We start from the raw sequence: 16,730 nt of genomic DNA, 5'->3' as shown, positions 1-16,730 counted from the left end.
TTAACCGTTAGCACTCGGGGTCCCAACTATGCTCCAGAGGGAGGAGCCCCAGGAAATGAAGAGAGGAAGGGTGAGGGAGAGACGGAGGCCAGGAGGGTGGAGAGCGCGCCGTTACAGCTATTTGTTGGGCCTTTCTTCCCTCTACTGACCACTCCACTCTGCGTCTCTTCCCTACAGGCCCCTCCACACAGCGTCAGGTGCAGAATGGCCCCTCTCCTGAGGAGATGGACATCCAGAGAAGGTAACCCCATGACTCACAGCTGCCTGCCTGAAAGCACCCTTCAGCTAGTCGAGACACAGTCAGGCCAGCACTGTCGGGCCAAAAGAAACACCTACTGCATGCCAGAGATCTGTGAGCTCAATGCAAATTAAGGATACATGTCCTTGCCATGCAAACCCATACTTCCCTAAACTCCTTCTGAAGCATGTCTAGAAACCCTGTGGTGCCAGGTGGCCCTCGAGGCCTGTGATCTTCTGGCCATTTCTTCTGAGGCCACATATTGAAGCCATAGGCCCCAAACAGCCAGGTGAGTCAATCAAATGAGCCAGAGAGTCACACGAGCTTCTTCGAGACACTTCCTGCTCAGGGTGTCCTGGCTTGCCAGTCCTCTTCCATCTCGGTACTTGAACCCAACACATCCCTCTCTTTCTAGGAGGCAGCCTTGGGAGGTGGGGAGATAGCTCAGTCAGTAAAGTATTTGCCAAGCACTAATTAAAGCCCCAGTGCTCTTTTTTTTTTTTTTTTAAACAAAAAGTTAGATATGGCATTACCCACTCTAATCCCAGAGTTTTGGAGGCAGAGACAGGCAAACCCTGGAGTTCACTAGCCAGCCAACCTTGCCTACTTGGCAAGTTTCAGTCCAGAGACCCTACCTCAAAAAAAAAAAAGGAAGGAGAGAGAGAGAGACTAGAAGAGAGTGGATGATACCAGGGAACAACATTCAGGGTGATCCTTTTGTCTCCACACACGTGTGCACATGCAAACACACACACATACCACACGTGTGCATGTGCAAACAGACACACACACACACACACACACACACACACACACACACACACACACACACACACACAGCCAGTGCTGTGGCTCTCAAGGATGCCACAGAAGCAGATTTCAAGCCTGGGCTTTCAGGCACAGACAGGTCAGGGTATCTGTCTGCTCTGGTTGCTTTTCAGACAAGTAATGGAGCAGCAACAACACCGCCAAGAGTCTCTGGAGAGAAGAGTCTCTGCCACAGGTGAGTGAGGGTCACCTTCCACCCACCCTGTCCCAAGTGGCCCCAACTCGGACAGAACTCTTCCGACTTCTGACCACCTAGGTTCAAAGTGTGCTCCTCACTTCAGATGGAGTGGAATGGAGCATAGGATTAGGGAGCCTCCGGGCCCTCCCGTTGTTCAATTCCTCCAGTAGACATGTAGGGGAACCCCTGTGTCAGGGCACTGAGAGCTAGGGACATGCTATCAACAAGGCAGACAACAGTTCCTGCCCCCAGGAAGTCATGGTTGTCCTAACGTGGAGTACACACTGTGCCACGGTTGCTGGAGACAGTCAGGGTCGGGGGCTGAGCCTGGAGAGGAGGGTTCCTGGGTGCCAAGTCAGGCCTGTCACACCTCGGGAAGGGGTGTCAGGTGCATTAATGGGGCAGGACTTTCTTATTTGCCTTGCGCTATAATTGTAGCCTCATCTTACCTAACTTGCTCAGTGCCTTTTCAAGTTCTGTCTTGCTCATGGGAAAGCAGCCTGCACTGGGGTGATACTGCCCTCTCACCTGGTACCACAGCAACTCCTCTGTGCTGCCCGGGCCCCTGCACACAGTCTGTGAGCAAGTCAGCCCCTCCCATCACCCTGGGACACAGCTCTGAGGTGCAGCCTACCCTACACTCTCCCTTCCCACATCTGCTCTAGCACCAGCTTCTCCTTTCTTTTCTCCCAGGCAGCCCATTCTCTTTGCTTACGCCTGTTTCCCTTCACTTAACTGAACACCTCCTTTCCTGTCTAGTCCCAAGAACGTCAGACTTCCTGTGTGCCTGTTCTCGGTAGAGCTTGCCTTTTAGCTCCTGTCTGTTCACCTCTGATTTGTTCTCACAGCCTGAGCTGTTTTCTTCCACACATGGCGCAGTACCTGACACACAGTGAAAGCTCAGGCAGCTTTCAGTAGAGGGTGCCTGGCTAAGGTGCACAGTGAATGCCAGCGCTCAGCATTCATGGTTTCTTAACCAAAGTCCCAGTCGGCTCTGGGACCCAGGGACCAAGGGTTATATGCAGTTACTTCAATCAATGCCAAAGATGGAGCCAAGTACTTAGAGTGGAAAAAGGGCATTGCCAAGAATTTCCCTTCCCACTGGAAAAGCATGAATGGAACAAGAGGAAGTATGCTGCGCTCAAGCAGTGTTGGGCCAGGCTGAAAAGACTAGAATAGAGAGTGAACAGGGCCAAGTTCTGCAGGGCCTTCCTGAGAGATGCAAACTGTTCTGTTCCTCATCTCTCTGATGAGCAAGCTGCCCTTCATTCTTCTCCAGGGACCCGAAATAACAGCAGTAGACTGGACACCAGCTAGGTGCCGGACACTGACTCCTCCCCCATTGCATTTCAGGGCCCCTCCTCCCACCTGGGCATCCTTCAGTGGCAGCCAGCGCCACCCTCTCATGTAGTGGACCTCCACCCCCACCTCCACCCCCAGTTCCACCTCCACCCACAGGGGCTACGCCCCCGCCCCCGCCCCCTCTGCCAGCTGGAGGAGCCCAGGGGGCCAACCACGATGAGAGCTCTGCTTCAGGACTGGCTGCTGCCCTGGCTGGAGCCAAGCTGAGGAGGGTACAGCGGGTAAGAGGGTGGGCAGGCCAGGTACCCTTCACAAAGCACCTGTCACCCTGCCCTCACCTGTCATCAGGGAGACACTCTCACTGATGTGGCTCTCAGGAGTACCACAGAACCAGATTTCAAGCCAGGCCAGCCTGCCCTTTGCCAGTTAGTAAACAAGTAAGAGGGGGACAGCTCCTTGTCAGCTACAAGCTGCCTTAATCAATAAGTCCTGAAGCCGCCTTTGCTTTTCCCATGGACCTGCTTCCCACTGAGCCAGTCTGCTCCCCACCCAGGTGCATTTGCTCTGGAATGAGCAGCATGCAGTCAGTCGGTCGTAAGAGGGTGCCTCTGATGCATATCTCTGGCTTGAAATTTGCTTCCCTCCTCTCCTGTGACCAGCTGACTTTGGCAAGGACTCAAGCCTCTGAGCCTACCATGTCAATGCCCTAGTCCTCTCTAGATGCGTGTTTTCTGACCTGTGGAGCTGGGAGTGTTAGACGAGCAGCCTCACTCCTAAGGTCTTTCTTCCCCCTGCACCCACTGTACCAGAGTGTGACACACGCTTCCTCACCCTCAGCCAGAAGATGCTTCTGCAGGCTCCAGTCCTAGTGGGACTTCAAAGTCCGATGCCAACCGGGCAAGCAGCGGGGGAGGTGGAGGAGGCCTCATGGAAGAGATGAACAAACTGCTGGCCAAGAGGTGGGTCCCATGCCTTCCACAGTCCGCGTGCCTCTTGGGAAGCTGCCGTCCTCACCTGAAGGTCATTGCTAAGAAACATCCAGGGGGCATTCACAAGCCCAACCAGCATAAGGCACACTCCCAGGGTTAGAGCGCTCTCTAGAGAATGTGGGGGAAAGTGTCCAGTAGCTTCATCACAGGAAATGGATTGACAAGATGACTTGAGCCCAGAGACGGGAGAAGGTAGGCCCCTGTGTCAAGGTTAGCTCTGGGCCTGTTTTCTGGTCAGCACCTCGGGTATGGTTCTAAGTGTGGCCAGCACCAGGAATGCTGACTCTGGTCACTAAGGCTATGGCTGATCTGAAGAACCAGAGGGTACAGGAGTAGACCTGGTGTCAGAGCACTCTGCGCCTGAGAAAAGCTCAGCACAGACAAAGCCACAGCAGAGGCCTGCTCCCTGGGGCTCCAGTGGTACAGCAGGTAAGGATTCCTGGCAGGGTGGGCAGGCCAGGCACCCTTCACACATCAGCAAAACACTTCTCACTGTGCCCTCACCTGTCATCAGGGAGACAGTGAACAAAAGGCGTCCTCCATGACCAGGTAGATGGACCTGTCCCGGGTGAGGGGACAGTTGTGAGAGTCCTGGCCCTTGGTTTGCTTTCTCATCCCCCTCCACCTTCCAGGCTGACCAACCTGAGAGAATGCTGTATGCCTAATTCATTGTTGTCCTAATGCAATCTCATTAAATCCAAGAGGGAGGCTCTGTGAGCATGAAGAGAGGAGACAGGTCCAGAAATGCAGACGGGTAGCCAGGCTGTTGCCTCATAGTGGGACAGAACCTGGCCGCCTACATGCACACAGCAGCATCTGCATTGAAGACTAGTACAGAGGGCCGTGAGGTGGTCTGTGGCACTGGCCTTCCCAGGTCTCTTAGAAGGGTTACACAGTCATCAATTGTCCAGACAGGAGCCAGACATGTAAGCAGCCTTCACATAGCAGTAAGTCAGGGTCTGCATGAGGGAGAGAGTGGGCCTCACAGAGGGGGCTCCACCTGTACTCAGCTTAGAGGAGTTTGGTTCTCTGGGCTGGGGGATAGCAGAGGTGCCAGGCAAGGTTTTGAAGCATGCGTGCAGAACTGGACTGGTAGAGGCCGGCTAGAGCTCAGGCTGAAAAAGTACCTCATTGCCAGATGGATTGCACCTCAGAGCACCCAGAGACGAAAGGGCTTCAGATAAGAGCAGAAAAAATGTTTACACCTTCCCAGTGAGCTTAACAACTTGGCCTAGATGGTGTAGCCCAAACTACACCAGGAAACTAAAAACAGGAAAAGGTCAGAGTTGCCAGGAGCCATGAGGACGCCAGGTGCTGGGGTGGGGGGTGGAGGTGGGTCCAGGCCCTACAAAAAGCAAATGTGCTGTGCACATTTGAAGATCAACCAAGCAACTCTGGGATCCACCTCAGTGAGACTCTGAGGGTCCTGCAGCTTTTGTCTCCAGCTTTTCCTCTAGCAGGAGAACAGGGGATGTGAGCACTTAGGGCTGCTATGTTGTAGCCAGTCCTGCCACAGGCGTTTGCCTATAAATCTTAGCAGTGTAGCGCAGAGTGGCTTGGTCTCCAGTTGTCACTTTTTACAGTGTTGGGATGGAACTCATGGCCTCACACACGCTAGGCAAATGTATTACCAATGAGGCACACTCTCAGGCCAGGCTACCCTCTGTTTTTAAGAGATGAAACATGGGCTTCTGAGCATCAGTGCTCGGAATGGGGTAAAGTGACTGAGTAGACCCGTGAAGACCAGTGTACTCCAGGTGATGGTAACTGGCATAGAGCTTTCGGCAGTGAGAACAGGTCCCACTGGGAAGATCTAGAGAGAGAATTAATGAGACTCCATACCCCTGGGTTGTGGGAAGAGTCCTTTTGAGATGAGACAGCTGTGTGAGCCCTGCCACTGCAGCCAGAGGCAGCTCCTCACCATACACTAGGCCAGCTTCCCTCCTGACAGGCCACTCACCTCTGGTTTATGATAGGCTAATGCTTTGGGACCTCACAGAGTTGAAAATCCACCAGAGCACATTGTTGTGAAGGAGCCAGGTGGAGTGCTGTAAAGTTAGAGACCTGTGAGGAGAATGAGGATGTTGAGCAGAGGGCACCCTTAGTCCCTTGGTGTTACCCTGAACGGGGAAGGGTGTGACTAGGTTAACTGAGGTCCCAGACAGGAGAGCAGCAAGAGAAAGTGTGTGTGTGTGTGTGTGTGTGACTTGATGGTGAGGACAAGGTTTCCCAGCCAGACAGCTGTAACAGGACCTCCTGCAGCTCTGACCCAAGGTGACACACTGTGGTCCAGGGTACCATTCTATCCATAGGCCTTGAGTGTCTTGGGAGTAGAGCCTCTCAGCTAAACCCTGTCCTCAGGGACCTAAACAAGGTACAGCCAGCTCCTTTCTCCCTCAGAAGCTATGGCCAACACCAGCTGAGCTGAACATAGAAACACCCCAAGGGGCTTCCTTCCTGCCTGGACTAGTTTGGAGTCTAGGTCATGGGTGAGCACAGAAAGTCTTACCCTCCTGGCCTTGGCTCATGTAACCTGTTCACGTGAATGGACACCCTAGTCCACACACAATCTCCTGGGGAACCAAGTGTGGCATGGGGGCAGCCCAGAGTTCTAGGTCACTGTGAAACCTTGGGAAGCTGATTTTTTTTTTTCCCTCCCCAACATCTAGGAGAAAAGCAGCCTCCCAGACAGACAAGCCCGCTGACAGAAAGGAAGATGAGAGCCAAATGGTAGGTACCACTCTCCCTACCCCACTCACACCCTCAGGCTTACCTCCATTGTAAGCAGATCTCCCAGCAAAGACCTGGTTTGGAGGAAGCTGGGAGGGAGAAACAGGGATCCCTTCATAGTGCAGATCCAGCCAGGCTTGAGCCTGGAGCATTCTCTTGACCAGACCCTTGGAACTGTCACTTAGCAGGAAAAGCAGAAGTAGGCAGGAAAGCCCCATTCGCCAGGAGTGCTTGGAAGAACCCAGGGGGCCACTGTACTTCTGTACCAGGGCCACATCAAAGGATTTGGGTGCATCTGCTGGAGGCTTATGGAAGTCATGGCGGTTTTATTTCAAATTCCTTATAATTCTAAACACCCCACTTGAGTCTGTCAAGCCTACTGGCAGGGAGCTGAGATCCCCGCCCTGGCAGAGGATCCTGGAAACCTGGGCTCTGTCTTTGGCAGGCATATGGAGCCCAGTCTGGCAGCACAGCCCCCAGCCTCAACTTCTGTTTATGGTCACCAGTTTTCTTTAAGTGCATGATAAGCTTTCTTAAAACAAATAGAATTCTACTGGGACTACTGAGTGTACACCTCAGATACACACAGCATGAAGGCTGGCTGCCCCTCCTAGGAGAACTAGAGAGAACTGTATACCTAGGACCCGTGTATGCTTCCTGCCTCGCTCTCCCTACCTGCCAGCCAGTGAGGTGGGCTGGTGCCGCCGGGTCTGGGCATGTGCAGTTCTCTCTGCCACCAGCTAGCTCCTCAGCCTATACTTCTGCATGACCTTTATTCCCTACAAATGGCCTCTTAGACCCCAAGTTAGGAAGGTCACCCCCATTCTTGTAGCTCTCTGCTTCTGCCATGCCCTTCATACATTCAGGGTTGCCTTGCAGACCTGCCAGGGACCAAAGTGACCTGTGTCTTGCACCCCTGGGGACTTAAACCACACATGCTGGGAATACAAAGGCCTATGTGGCCAAGAACCACAGGGTGTCTGCATCGATGTGTTAGGACCTGGCACCACATTCCCTTGAGTCAGCCCTGTTTTTTCTTAGGTGGCAGCCTGTACTCCCCAACCTGTACTCCCCAGCTTCACAGCACCTTGAGGAGTGGATTTCACTGCTGAGGCTCCATTGAAACCCTTTCATGGGCCTCACTTTTTCCCGCCTTTTCTTAGGCAGATCTTTCTGTGTAAATCAGGCCTGGGTAGGGTGCTGGGGGCCAAGAAGTAACCCTTCCTGAGCCCCCTCCCTCCTCACTGCTCACAGTCTGGACAGGGAACCTGCTGGGGTGTGAAGGTTTTGTCCTTTAATGCCAGACATCTATCTACTGATCATATCCCTTGAGGACATTTGGAAAGCAGCTAGTGCAAAGATGTCCGGCCTCATCCCTAAGCAGCCTTCCTAACAGACTAATGAAAGGGCCCTTCTCTCCCGTTTTAGGAAGATCCTAGTACCTCCCCATCTCCAGGGACCCGAGCCACCAGCCAGCCACCTAATTCCTCAGGTAAGAGGGTACCTGGCCCAACAAGTCTGGAGGTCTTAGAGCAAGTGGTCAGCTAATCTAGCCACTTCACTCTGCATGAGCAGAGAGGGTCAGGACTACTGAGCCTCAGAGCTTCCCAAGGAGACCAAGCAGCCAGCTGGGCAGGTGTGACAAGGGGACATTGACCCTGGTCCAGCTGAGGGAAGGCACTGAGAGTACCATCTACAGTGGAGATGTCATGGTATGGCCTAGACAGGGGCTGGGCTGCCGGGAGGTTGTGGAGTAGTAAGGTTTTTGGGTTTTTGGTTTTTTGTTTTGTTTTGTTTTTCAGTTCAGAGCTTCTACATGTTAGTCTCCCAAGCTACCACTTAGCCACACCCCTGGCCAAGGAGCTATTTAATGTCATATTTTGTGTCTGCTGTGAAATGCTAACTAGACTGATACTATAGTTAGATCACCAATTGACCCTACTCTATCAGAAGCCCAGCCTGGCCCTACCCTGGTCACTGAGCCAGCTGTGGCAGAGGGAATGTGATTAGGAGAGTATCGTGAGGCTCAGCTGTGGGAAGAAGACCCAGACCCTGTTTGTTGAGGCTTCAACTCAGAGTGCACTCGGGGTCACTTGCACTGAGCCTGGGGCTCATGTGTGCGGCGAGGAGAGGCTTACCATAGAGAAGTCAGCTTGCCCACCTGACAGGTGGATCCTTGTGAGCTCCTGTCTGTACCAGGGTGCATGTCTGCCAGCCTTCTAGGACTTCCTGGGCTGTTGCTCCCTGTGTTGCAGATTCTTTGGTCAGTGTTACTGTCCTCTGTTGTCCTACAGTGTGGGTTAAGGGATTTCCTATGCTTAGCAGTTTTGGGCTGCCTGTGGTAAAGTATTCTGTTTGAGGCCACACATCTGGGGTGTAGCTGTGGTCTCAGGTCCTGTAAGCCCAGTGCACCTGCCAGGTGGCTTTGAGGTAACCTGCCTCAGACCTGAGGTTGGTCTGGAGACAAGGCTCAGCTTAGAGCAGGGCAGCCTCACCGTCCCTTTTCTCAACCCCTGGCCAGCCTGTTCTGCTCAATTTGGTATATTCCCTGTTGGAGCATGAACTGTAATCTAGTGCAACAAAGGTTGAGCTTCCCCAGTCCAAAAACCCCAAATGCTCCAAACTCTGAACCTGCAACACCCCGTGTCTCAGATGAGATGCCTGCACCACTAGACTTAGAAAAGGAAAAGTGGTTTCCAGACTCATTGTGAGGGGACTAGTGTACCAAAGTGCAGCGGGATCCCAGGCAGCCTGGCCAAAGGACAAAACTAATGGGAGTGTTGGGAGTGGTCCCATCTGCTCCTTGTAGCTGACACCCCTGCTTCCCTAGCAGCTGGACCAAGCTCCAGGGAGGGGACTCAAGGGAACAGGAACCCTGGGGTTGGGAAATGGGGTGACAGTAGGGCTGCCTGCAGTTCCAAGGGTCCCCTGACTAAAGGAGACTGAGACTCAGCCAGGTTGCAACTCTGCTGTGAGCAGCCTTTCCCGCAGGCTGGGCAGGCTCCTGCAAGGGGTGTTTAGGAGTGGGGTGTCACTGAGTCCTCTCCACTCTGACCCTTTGTGAAATGAATTGGCAGAGGCTGGCCGAAAGCCCTGGGAACGGAGCAACTCTGTGGAGAAACCAGTGTCCTCGTTGCTGTCCAGGTGAGCTGTTCTGGGAAGGGCCAAGAGACGAGACTCATGGGTGGGCTTTATCATTCGTTTACATATCTGTTTCATTCCGTTACCATAGAACGCCATCTGCGGCAAAGAGCCCCGAAGCTAAGAGTCCCCTTCAGTCACAGCCTCACTCTAGGTACCGACAACCCTCCTGCTCATGTGTTACCTGGGCTCTGAGGCCTTCTCTGTCGCCTTGCCCATGACTAACACCTCCCAGCTCTGTCTCTTGTCTTGGTATTAACAACTTGCTCGGGGAAGGGTGGGTGGTCTGTTCTTTCAGACCTGGGGAGAGAGAAAGCTAGAGACCTTCACAATGGTGTGGGCTGGCTCCTTCTCTCCTGGGTGTGACTTCTAGAGGGAAAGGGAAGAGAAGCAGCCATCAGTCCCTACCACCCAGGGTAGCTGTGGGGACTGCTGCACCCTCATCCAAGCACCCTGCTCCTTCAGACCATTCCTGGTTCCCTTCCTTTGCATTCAGCACACCTAGCCTGTCTCCCTCACAAGTCAGCTGACCATGTTTCCCAAACCAAATGCCAGTGTGACAGCAGGAGAACTCTTAAACTATGCTGACCCAAAAAAGTCAGAGATGGTGACTAAAACCAAATACCGCCTGCATTGAAGGCCCCTACCCCCACACCAGGATTTATCTCCACTGGCCACCCCAGATGGAAGCAAGCAGCCCTTGTCACAGAGCAGGTGACACCCGGCTTGCACGGTGAGACAAGGTGATAAGAGGAGCAGAGCTCCAGTGTGGCCCTGACAGGCCTGCCCATAGTCAGCCAGACTGTACGCCAGAGATGACTATGGCCCTGGAGAGGCTCTGGAAAAGACTGGGGACAGGGGTAGTCCAGGGTGGGAGCTTTAGCGAGGGGTTGGCCAAGCCTCTGGGTGAGAGAGAAGCTGCTGCACAGACATGAGAGGCAGCCTCCAATGTGATCATGAGGAGCTGGTCCTGAAAGCAGGTAGATGCTCAGGGTGTGATCCCACCTTCTCAGTGTCCAGGTGTCCTTCCCTGGACAGAGACACAGGTGAGCCCTCTCTCTCAGAATGAAATCTCTTTGCAGCTTCAAGCCAAACCTGATATTTTTTTGTTTGTTTTTTGGTTTTTCAAGACAGGGTTTCTCTGTGTCCTGGAACTTGCTTTGTAGACCAGGCTGGTCTCGAACTCACAGAGATCCACCTGCCTCCCGAGTGTTGGGATTAAAGGCATGTGCCACCGCCCAACCTGGCCAAATGTGATCTTTAGTTTCAGTGAAGAAGATGTACAGTAACCACTCACTCAAAGCACTCATTGCTGTTCATGATCGCTGTCAGTGTGGAGGCGTGACAAATGGCCCAGTCGCTGCTGAAGGAAGGGGCTGAAGCTTGGGTTATTTGCTTATCATGACCCAGAATCCCTGGTAGACCTGTTCAGCACCATTTTTAACATCTGTGTAACTCACCCCTGGACCACAGGCTTTAATAGCTATTCTGTCCACATGGGCAGGGAATTGGGTCTAGAATGTGTCTGCCTTCAGCACCTCCACCATGTTCTGAAAGACCTGGGGTTAGATTCACATTGTGGCTAGTGAGTATCGGGGAGAATGAGTGCCTGTGCGGGAGCCACTGAAGTCTGGGTCAGGAATCAGTCCAGAGCCTGTTTCAAGCATAGCCAGTAAAGAGAGCAGGAGAGAACCTCGCTGGCCCCAAAAGTCAGAGACGGTGACTGAAGCTAAATACGCCTGCATTGAAGGCCCCTACCCCCACACCAGGATTTATCTCCACTGGCCACCCCAGATGGAAGCAAGCAGCCCTTGTCACAGAGCAGGTGACACCAGAAGCCCGGCTTGCATAGTGAGACAAGGTGATGAGAGGAGCAGAGCTCCAGTGTGGCCCTGACAGGCCTGCCCATGGTCAGCCAGACTGTGCGCCAGAGATGACTATGGCCCTGGAGAGGCTCTGGAGAAGACTGGGGACAGGGGAGCAGCCTAGGAAGTTTGTGGAAGGAGCAAAGCATTAGAGCGGTCTCCCACCCAGGAAGTGCTAGCTTGAGGAGGCGGTACCCCAGCATGGAGCTAACTTCTGTCCCACTGCTACCATTGTTGGGTTTCACCAACCTGAGTTGAGCTGGAGCACAAGCTCCATGTGGAGGGAAATGTTCTCAGAACTGTCTCTCTCCAGGGAGACGGGAGGCACTAATGCAGTCGGCCTCGGTTGCCTCCTCTACCTAAGGCCGTTCAAGCCAGAAGACTGGTCCTGGGCGGCCCCGTGCTCTGACTCAGCCTGGGAAATGTGGTTAAGGGACTGTAGAGACCTTTAAGGGACAGGACATTCACATCCTTTCCCAGCAACCCCACGGCAGAAAGGCTGGGGAGCAGGTGGCACTCGGACCCTAAGCAAGGGACCTCTGGCACCCCAGGCTTCCCCAGCACCCACCCTCCCACACGGGCCATTCTTCTCCTAGGGTGAAGCCTGCTGGGAGTGTAAATGACGTGGGCCTGGATGCCTTAGATTTGGACCGCATGAAGCAGGTGAGAGCCAGTAGCAGTCAGCAGGCTGGGGAAAGCTGGCCTGTGGAGGAAAAGGGAGGGCTTGAGTACCCTGCAGCCTGCCTCTGGGGCCCCTCCCTGTGGGCCCCCTCCCTATGGGCCCGGTTGTGGACTGAGGGTTGCTGAGAGCGGGGTTTGCCCAGGGCCTGGCTGAGGGAGAGACTCCTGCAGCTCGTTCCTTGGAGCTAGTGTCTGCCCCTTCACTCTGAGATTCTGCCCAGCAGGAGATCCTGGAGGAGGTGGTTCGAGAGCTCCACAAGGTAAAAGAGGAGATCATTGATGGTGAGTGGGGGCCACTCCAGCCAGGGATGAACTCCTTGTCCTCCCAGCTCCCCACACTCAGCCCAGCCTGTAGCTGGAAACCGAGGCTCACAAAAGTGAAGTGGGTTCCTCAGAATGCATTGGGGTGTGGCTTCTGTGTCTGAGATCTCCGTTGCCTCAGCTTCGTTCCCAGAAGATCGCCCTGTGGAGGAGAGGGTGGGCCTGGAGATACCCTCCAAGTTTCTGTCCTTTCCTGTTCACTTCTGTTGCCTGTCCAGTCCTGTCACGGCTGCCTCTAGAGAGTGCCTGAGCTCCTTCACAGCCTGCATGGCCCTGACTAGGGAGCCCCTGGCTCCAGGAAGGCATGTGTGAGGGTCCTGGCCCTGCAAAGAGCCTGTTACCTAATGGTGGCCCTTCTCTAGCTGTCAGCTCCAGCCAGGTCTGTCCACCGTGAGGGTACCTCAGGGAGGAGTGTGGGGAACTAAGAGAAGGGAGCCCAGGTCTGGGGAAGAAACAGGATGAGGGCACGGAAGAAGAGGGTGTTTGGGAAGGCTTAACGGGTCTCAAGCAGGCAGAACAGAATCAGCCTTGGAGGGGAAAAGCTGGGCTAGAGACTCCTGCTGTACCACATGCACGAGGCGAGTGGGGGGAGGGACTCAAGGCCTCTGAGCAGATGTGGGTGCCCACCTATTAGACTCTAGGAAGACCTGGTTCCTCCCACAGCAGCTCGAGGGAGCCCTGAAACAAGGCCTAGTCTTGGACTTTTTCAAGTCTCTCTCATTAGGGGCAGAAGCTCATGAGGGCTGGGTTGTCTCCGCAAAGGTCTGTCAAAACTGCTGTGTTAGTGGGCCTCTAGCCCATGTGTGGTCTCAGCTGGCAGCCTGAGCAGGGTGCTTTCCTCCTACACTGAGCCTCCCTCTCCTGCCCCTAGCCATCAGACAGGAGCTAAGTGGGATCAGCACCACGTAAGATGGCGCCATCCCTGGAGGATCGCAAGGAGCCGCGCTGGCCCCAGCACACAGCGAGCCTGCAGAAGCTGGGATGTACTTAAGTCTCAACCTGTGATTCCATATTAAAATGAGGAAACAAACTTCAACTACTGGATTTTTAGCGTATCTGACACAAAACACCGGGTCTATTCTTTTTTGTATTTTATATTTGCTTATTTAAGTGTACATTTCTTTGGTTTATAGAGAGAACACCCCAAAATCACCTGCTTTATTAGATGGCTTCCAAGTTTTCTCGTAGGTGGCACTGTTAGCTCCTCAGCTGGCAGTGAGCAGCTGGGTGCAGCGTGGCCTTTCCATGCCACAGAGCTGTCAGAATGCAGCTCAGCCCCAGCAGCCACAGTGTTTCAGTCTGTCCACGCAGTGCGTGTTCGTCCACACGATAATAAACGGTTCACTGTCCACACTCGGGGCTCTGACTCGCTCTCTCATGCGCCGGCTGTTGGCTGCCCTGGTAGGATGCCACTTTACAGGGAGTGCCCAGGACAGACGACGCAGGACTAAAGAGCTAAGAGCAGCCGGAGTCCATCAGAACTTCCCCAGGACCCAAGAACATGACCAGGCCACCAGGCACCTCCCACGTGGGGAGCTAAGCTCGGGTCCTGCCTGTGGAGAGCCACACAGCCCCAGGGTCACAAGGTGAGTGGGCTGTGAGTGCAACCCACTCCTGGACTCAAGGGTTCCATTGCAGTTTTCCTGTCAAGTGCTGGAAGTAGGCCTGGGGCTCAGGGAGGAAGAAGGAAGCTTTGGCCCCATGGACCCCTTGCCCCCTGTGGCATTGCCAGGAGTAATCCATGGCAACCTGGGGAAGTCCCAGCACTTAATCTTCTTGCTCTCAAGGGCCAAGATCCATATGGCCAAGAGACCAGCAATGGGAGCCTTGTGACCATTCCCCATGTGACACACCCTTCTTGAGCCTGAGGGGGATGAGACACAGGCTGGCTTCACCAACATGGATTCATTCAGAACTCATTCTCAGGAGCCCAGGGTCAGGCCAAGACTCCATCCTGCCCCAGAGAAGGACAGCACACTAACTGTAAAGACAAATGTTAGATTTAATTTAGGGCACAAGAACAGAGAAGCCAGCTCCATGGGACCATGGGCACAGAGTATCCTGGTCAGTCAGATTAGGTAAGCCTGGTTATGCCAACCACAGCCTGCATCCCCTGTAGCTGGCCCCAGTAGGACCAGAAGCAGCCTGGACTGCAGGAGCTGATGTAACCAGACCAGTTCTGTGGCCCTGGCCCACGGAAGTGGGGGAATGTGGGCAAGAGGCATGGGGCTGCTCCCTCAGGACTGCCGGTTGGCAGGGCTCACAGGCGGTCTCTCTGCCAGCTTACACTTGCGCTTAATCCTGGAGTAGGGTCCCAGAGAGTCCTCAAACACAAAGTCCCAGAGCACCTTCACCCAGGAGTGGTGCTGTGGCAGGTGGTCATAGTACTCAGGGGCAATCTTCCGCACCTGTGAAAAGGGGCAGGGTAAAGGCTGGCTATACCGGGGCTGGTTTTCTCACACTCTGTCTCTCTCACACTCACACTAACACACACACACACACAGAGCTGCAAGTAAAAGAGGCCCCAGCAGGGAGCATCACAGCCTGAGTGCTCCACCTCAGAGCCCACCAGCCTTCTGACCCCTAAAGTCAAAGTGGGTGCATTGTGGTCCTGCGGAGCTCTGGGGCCTGCACCCTGCAGGCCTTGAGTAGCACCCTTACTCTTCACCCCACAGCCTTTACCCTGACCTGATATGCCATGTCTCCCTCCTCCCCCAGGAAGTGCTCCAGCCACAGCAGGTGCTCTGTGAAGACTGGCTCCCATCAGAGGTGGCCTCCATAGAGGCTCAAGGTGTCTGAGACATACCATCCCTTTTAACTCCTGCCTTCTCAAATGTGCATTTGAGTGTGACAGCTGTGGAAGGGACAGGCAGCTCCATGGGTTGCATGAGCATTGGGACAATCCAAAGTCGCCCAGCCCAGCAATGTTTGCACACTGGACACACACACACACACACACACCTGGGCACCTGAGGAAAACATGCACAAACATACTTGGAAATGAGAACCATCTCACACTGCTGCACCTGGTCACACCTAACAGCCATGGCATTCAAGGCCTCTTGGCCTTCTGTCTCACCCTCCACCCTGTCCACCTCAGCCTCCTCTCCCATAGCCTGTCCCCATAGGTTGTAGGGACAAGACTACACCTGCATTGCCTGGCCAGCTCCAGGTTGGGAGCAGTGTGCTCAGATAGTCACAAGGACGCTAAAACAGGCAAGTATGTGAACAGGGACATGCCATCACCATCACGCTGTACCTTAACCTAAGCTGCTAAACTGCACCTGCCTTGAGAAACTCTATCCTATCTGGACCTGCCTCCTCCATCTCCAGCCAAGCACTGGCTTGTGTGGTATAACCTTTCCTGCTGCCCTGGAGCCAAAATGAGTGGCCACCCCCTTAGCAACACACAAAGGAGAATTTAGCCTGGGAATGGCAGAGCCCTCCTCTCCCCTCCCATGCCTGCTAAGTCCAGGCTGAGCACTTACCAGTGGCAGGTAGCAACCAGGGATGCTGGGGAAGTCGTGATGCTCCATATGGTAGCCCACATTGAAGGTGATCCAGTTGAGGGGTCCATAGTAGGAGTAAGTCTCATGGCCCTTCAGGAACATATAATGCTCAGCCACAAAGTGGCCAGAGATAGGGTGGAGGCCCAAGCCCAGGAAGGTGCTGGCTAGAAGGTAAACTATGGATTTGATCCCCCAGAGGGCAAATATGGTCAGGTCGACTGCCAGCTGCACCAGGGTGTTGAGCATCTCCATACGGGTCACCGTCTTGGGGTGTACATAGAGTGGCCGCAGAGAGTAGAATAAGGGTTGCAGTGCCAACCAGAGCAGCTTGCGGGCCGGTGTACAGAAGAACCAGCCTTCAAAGTCCGTGGGAATGTCCACATCCAGCCCGTCGCCGCCCAGGTAACGATGGTGGTCCACGTGGTACTTTTTGAAGGATGTGGCATAGGGTACACCAATGGGCAGATTAGCAAAGACAGCAAACCAGCGGTTCCGGGAAGCAAAGTTTGTGCCAAAGGCAGTATTGTGCGAGATGTCATGGATGGCCAGTGTCAGCGAGTGGTTGATGCAGCCACCAAAGGCATAAGACCAGAACAGCAGCCATCGCCAGGAGAGCCCCCGGACCAGCCAGCAGGCCAGCAACTGTGCCAACACCATTCCCAGCACCGTCCATTTGAGGTGGGGGTCTGGCCGCATCAGGGACTTGATGACTGGGTACTTGGCTACAGAGAAAACAAGAGTGATGAGTGACTTGGCCTTTATTCATTTAGTTAATTATTTGGGGTTACTTTGGTGGTGTTTTGAGACAGGGTTTCTCTGTGTTGCTTTGTAGCCTGTCCTGGAACTTGCTCTGCAGACCAGGCTGGCCTTGAACTCACAGAGATCCACCTGCCTCTGCCTCCTGAGTGCTGGAATTAAAGAGGTGCACCACCACCACCCGGCTGACTT

At 54.1% G+C, this 16,730-nt stretch overlaps 2 protein-coding genes across 4 annotated transcripts in view; one reads left to right on the top strand and one right to left on the bottom strand.

The window, feature by feature from the left end:
- Window positions 1-13,626, top strand: part of Evl (Enah/Vasp-like) — a 143,137-nt gene extending 129,511 nt beyond the window's left edge. For 2 of the 3 annotated variants that reach the window (XM_027416377.2, XM_035445582.1), the window contains exons 4-14: window positions 178-241; window positions 1,180-1,241; window positions 2,598-2,827; window positions 3,384-3,505; window positions 6,205-6,265; window positions 7,694-7,757; window positions 9,343-9,409; window positions 9,498-9,560; window positions 11,868-11,934; window positions 12,177-12,234; window positions 13,145-13,626. In XM_027416377.2, coding sequence (XP_027272178.1) covers window positions 178-241; window positions 1,180-1,241; window positions 2,598-2,827; window positions 3,384-3,505; window positions 6,205-6,265; window positions 7,694-7,757; window positions 9,343-9,409; window positions 9,498-9,560; window positions 11,868-11,934; window positions 12,177-12,234; window positions 13,145-13,182 — 896 coding nt within the window. In that variant the 3' untranslated portion in view covers window positions 13,183-13,626. The remainder of the gene's footprint in view (window positions 1-177; window positions 242-1,179; window positions 1,242-2,597; window positions 2,828-3,383; window positions 3,506-6,204; window positions 6,266-7,693; window positions 7,758-9,342; window positions 9,410-9,497; window positions 9,561-11,867; window positions 11,935-12,176; window positions 12,235-13,144) is intronic. The other variant, XM_027416374.2, reaches the window with a different exon arrangement.
- Window positions 13,620-16,496, bottom strand: Degs2 (delta 4-desaturase, sphingolipid 2). Its single transcript, XM_035445583.1, has 2 exons — window positions 15,762-16,496; window positions 13,620-14,681 (listed from the first exon to the last, which is right to left on the bottom strand). Exons 1-2 carry the CDS (start codon window positions 16,476-16,478, stop codon window positions 14,511-14,513), a joined length of 888 nt encoding a protein of 295 aa, XP_035301474.1. The 5' UTR covers window positions 16,479-16,496; the 3' UTR covers window positions 13,620-14,510.
- Window positions 16,497-16,730: the final 234 nt, after the last annotated feature.

The sequence above is a fragment of the Cricetulus griseus genome, chromosome 5, assembly GCF_003668045.3.
Source record: "Cricetulus griseus strain 17A/GY chromosome 5, alternate assembly CriGri-PICRH-1.0, whole genome shotgun sequence".
In the NCBI taxonomy this organism is placed as follows: domain Eukaryota; kingdom Metazoa; phylum Chordata; class Mammalia; order Rodentia; family Cricetidae; genus Cricetulus; species Cricetulus griseus.
The sequence above is the reverse complement of the archived record's forward strand: the minus strand, read 5'-3'. Positions and strand labels throughout refer to the sequence as shown.

Coding starts and splice junctions, on each gene's coding strand:
- Degs2 (XM_035445583.1), bottom strand. CDS start 16,478: ATGCGGCCAGACCCCCACCTCAAATGGACGGTGCTGGGAATGGTGTTG. Junction 14,682..15,761: donor CTGGTTGCTACCTGCCACTG/GTAAGTGCTCAG, acceptor CCCTTTTCACAG/GTGCGGAAGATTGCCCCTGA.